Genomic DNA, 3,808 nt, shown 5'->3' with positions numbered 1-3,808 from the left:
ACACACTCACACACTCTCTCTCTCTCTCACACACACACACACACACTCACACACACACACACACTCTCTCTCTCTCTCACACACACACACACACACACACAGCAAAAAAGGCTTATCTTACTTTGTATTTTTGTCTTGTTTCTAGTAAAAATATCTGAAAATTCTTAAATTAAGATGCGTTTACTAGATAAGCACTTTAAGCATTTTGCTTAAAACAAGTAAAATTATCTGCCAGTGGTGTGAGTAAAATATTTTGAAAACAAGATTATTTTACTTACCCCACTGGCAGATAATTCTACTTATTTGAAGCAAAATGCACTTCATTTATTTTTTCCCCCTGGAAACAAGACTAAATATCTTACGTCATTGTGCTTATCTAGTGAATGCATGGTAATTTAAGAATATTCAGATAATTTTACTAGAAACATGACAAAAATACTAAGTAAGATAAGCTTTTTTTGCAGTGCACTCGCACGTCTGTGTGGCTCTCATGTGATTTCATTGGGATTAAGAGACAGCTGGACATGAGACTGATGGAACCAGAGAGTTCAGAGGAGCGAACAGGAACAGCAAACAGCACGAGCTGCTGGTCATTCGCTGTCGTCGCTGGAGTCGGACGCTCTCTCGCTGCCGCTGTGCTGGACGCTGCTGCTGTTACTCCTCTCGCGCTCACCCTCATCATCCTCGCTGTCATCATCGCTGCCGAAGATCTCCTCCTCGTCTCGCGCCTGCCGGTCCTCGCCGCTCTCGCTGCCGCTGCTCTTCCTCTCACGCCTCTTGCTGCTCTCCTCCTCCTCCTCCTCCTCCTCCTCTTCTTCATCCGCGGGACGCTCCTCATCCTCGCGCTCAGACTCGCTCTCAGAGTTGTCCGAGTCGCTGGCTTTCCCGCGCTCCTCGCCTGAGCACAGAAGAATTGTTACATTCACATCAAAGGAAGGTTTACGATACAAATAACATCATGCACTAAACGCTCATCACAACTGTAATGATAACCATGACCCTTACTGTAAAAATAACTATAACAGCAACTATGACGTCAAGTATAACAACAACTATTGCAAAAACTATAGCAATAACAATGATAACTATGACGGCAACTGTAACGATAACTACAAAGTATAATAATAACTATGATAAAAATAAATACGACAATAACTGCAGCGATAACTATAATAATATCTGACAATAATGATAGCTATAACGATAACTTTAACTATGATGATAACTATAATGATATAATAACTATAGCCATAGCTATGATGATAACTATAGTGAAATCTATTCTAAGCACACACTGCAGTTTTGTCATCTGTCACGTTTATAAGCAATGTTATAATTTTTAGTTGTTCTTGGTGCGAGCGGGCTTTAAATCTCAAAGGGCTTTGTGCTAAACACACACAGGCACATGACACAAAGGTGCTTGTGTTACCAGAGTCCTGCAGGTCTTTCATCATGTCCAGCTCCTCCTCTTCATCCTCGGGCTCGTGGTTCTCCAGCTGAGCCTTGCGAGCCTCCTGTCCATCAAACACACACAGATCAGTGACTGCGCTCACACCACATCAATGCCTTCTGTGCAAAGCAACTCTATCTGCTGTTCCTGAAGTTAATGTAGCAGCAGCAGATTCTGATCGGAGATCTCAGATGATTGTGATGCGAGGTGTGAACTGACCTGAGCCTCCAGCTCCTTCTCGTTCATGTCTCTGTGTTTGCACACCAGCACAGCGTTCGTAGACGACGGAGCGCCGACCTTCGCTCGCCGCTTGCTCAGACGTACCCTAAAACACACACACACACACGGTCAGTAACACACACTGAGCCGGAGTGGGCGGAGCCGTCTGTGTGATTGACAGTTACCTGGTCTCCAGCTCATTGTAATAAACGCCGTCTCCGTCTCTGAAGATGAAGAAGTAGTTCTCCTCGTATCCTTTACTGGCCTTGTTCTTCACGTTCCAGTTGTACTCGCGAGCGATTTTATAATCATACCTGAGTGCACACACACACACACAGACACACACACACACAAGCCAACCAATGTTATCTTAGTAGCATTGAAATACCATTATAGTTTAAAAAAATAATAATTATATATTATATATATATATATTTATTTCCTGTTTTCATTTCATTTAGGCCATTTTAAATAGTTTGTATTTTTTAATTTTCAGTTTTAGTTTTAACCATTTTTATGTAAGTGTGCTTCTGCCACGGGACCGAAAATAAAAAAGGTAATTATATCGCAATTCAGACTTTTTTTTCTCAGAAATGCAAGCAGTGAACTCAAAATTATGAGATAAAAAACTTGCAGCTCTAAGCAGCTCTGATAAGAAAAGTCTGATTTGTGGGATATAAACTCACTACTGCAAGAAAAAAGTTCCATTAAGTTTTCCATTAAGTAAAATGTACCTTCCCAGATTCAGAAATGCTCTGGAAAGCTCAGATTTAATAATTGTTAATGAACTCCAACCATCTGTAAAATGAGTGCACTTGAATGCTCATTTACAATTAGCATAATCCCACCCATTACCTGCAACTATGTGGATTATGTTAATGGCTGTGAATGTTGTTTGATGAAGGAGTCTTACACTTCGTCAGGCATGTACTCCAAATCCTCGTCCACGTCTCTCTTGCGTTTGCGCATCGTGTCCTCGTTAGGCAGGAAGTACGCCACAAACTGATTTCCTTCCTCGTCCATCATCGTCAGTCACCTGTGATCAGGAATGATGAATTTTCAGATAGAGTTCACACACTTACTCCATCAAACTCGATGAGGAACTCTGTTTTGAGTCTTCTGCTGGCGTCATGCTCGCCCTCTCTTCTCTCACACAGCAGACTGTCAATCTCATCTGCACCAAAATCACCATTAATCATGCATTTAAAGAAACAAATGAATGAGTCCGACTGACGGTTCTCACCGATGAAGATGATTGACGGCTGCAGTTCCCTAGCAACCGCAAACAAAGCTCGAACCAGTTTCTCGCCATCACACCCCTGAACACACACACACACACACACACACACACACACACACACACACAGACAGACAGACAGAGAGAGAGTTTTGAACTCAGCATCATCAGGTTGGCTTGATATCAGGCCTGTTTTGCGGAGCGTGTTTCTCAGGATGCAGGCTGTGATGAGCAGTGGTCTGAAGTGAGGATGCACACACACCTGATCATGGCCTGAGACATCATGTCCACCCCCGCTGGTGCAGAAACATCTTTAGGCGCCGGATCAGAATCGAAGATGACTTGAGCACATGGATTAATCCACATCTGTGAGGACAGACGGACAAGAGACGGACAGATATGAGCATTGACACAGCATGTTTGTGTGTGTGTGTGTGTTTGTGAGAGAGGGAGACCTTGAAGTCTGGGAAGACGGGCAGAACCTCCACCGGCGTGACTCTGGGTTTGCTGTAATGCTGGGCAATCTAGAAGATTCCAACAGAAGAATGAATCAGAAACACATCAGAATGACGCTGATGTCACGTGTGTGTGAGAGAGTGTATGTGTGTGTGTGTGTGTGAGAGTGTATGTGAGAGAGAGAGAGCGCACGAGTGTGTGTGTGTGTGTGTGTAAGTGTGTGTGCGCACGTGAGCGTGTGTGTGTGAGTGAGAGAGCGTGTGTGAATGTGTGTGAGAGAGAGAGAGAGAGAGAGAGAGAGTGTGTGTGTGTAAGAGTTTGTGTAAGTGTGTGTGAGAGAGAGAGTGTATGTGAGTGAGCGTGTGTGTGTGTGAGAAAGAGAGAGAGAGAGAGAGAGAGTGTGTGTGTGTGTGTGTGTGTGAGAGAGAGAGTGTATGTGAGTGAGC

General features: G+C 43.7%; 1 protein-coding gene across 1 annotated transcript in view; it reads right to left on the bottom strand.

Annotated features, from left to right (window-relative positions):
- Nucleotides 1-3,808, bottom strand: part of paf1 (PAF1 homolog, Paf1/RNA polymerase II complex component) — a 15,638-nt gene that overhangs the window by 8,445 nt on the left and 3,385 nt on the right. Inside the window, exons 8-14 of the mRNA XM_016241139.1 lie at nucleotides 3,362-3,430; nucleotides 3,165-3,272; nucleotides 2,583-2,695; nucleotides 1,855-1,983; nucleotides 1,670-1,775; nucleotides 1,430-1,514; nucleotides 595-898 (exon numbers count right to left, since the gene is read on the bottom strand). Of these exons, the coding sequence (XP_016096625.1) occupies nucleotides 595-898; nucleotides 1,430-1,514; nucleotides 1,670-1,775; nucleotides 1,855-1,983; nucleotides 2,583-2,695; nucleotides 3,165-3,272; nucleotides 3,362-3,430 (914 nt within the window). The remainder of the gene's footprint in view (nucleotides 1-594; nucleotides 899-1,429; nucleotides 1,515-1,669; nucleotides 1,776-1,854; nucleotides 1,984-2,582; nucleotides 2,696-3,164; nucleotides 3,273-3,361; nucleotides 3,431-3,808) is intronic.

Source organism: Sinocyclocheilus grahami, unplaced genomic scaffold, assembly GCF_001515645.1.
Source record: "Sinocyclocheilus grahami isolate Dianchi unplaced genomic scaffold, SAMN03320097.WGS_v1.1 scaffold613.1, whole genome shotgun sequence".
In the NCBI taxonomy this organism is placed as follows: domain Eukaryota; kingdom Metazoa; phylum Chordata; class Actinopteri; order Cypriniformes; family Cyprinidae; genus Sinocyclocheilus; species Sinocyclocheilus grahami.
This window is presented reverse-complemented; position numbering and strand designations above follow the sequence as displayed.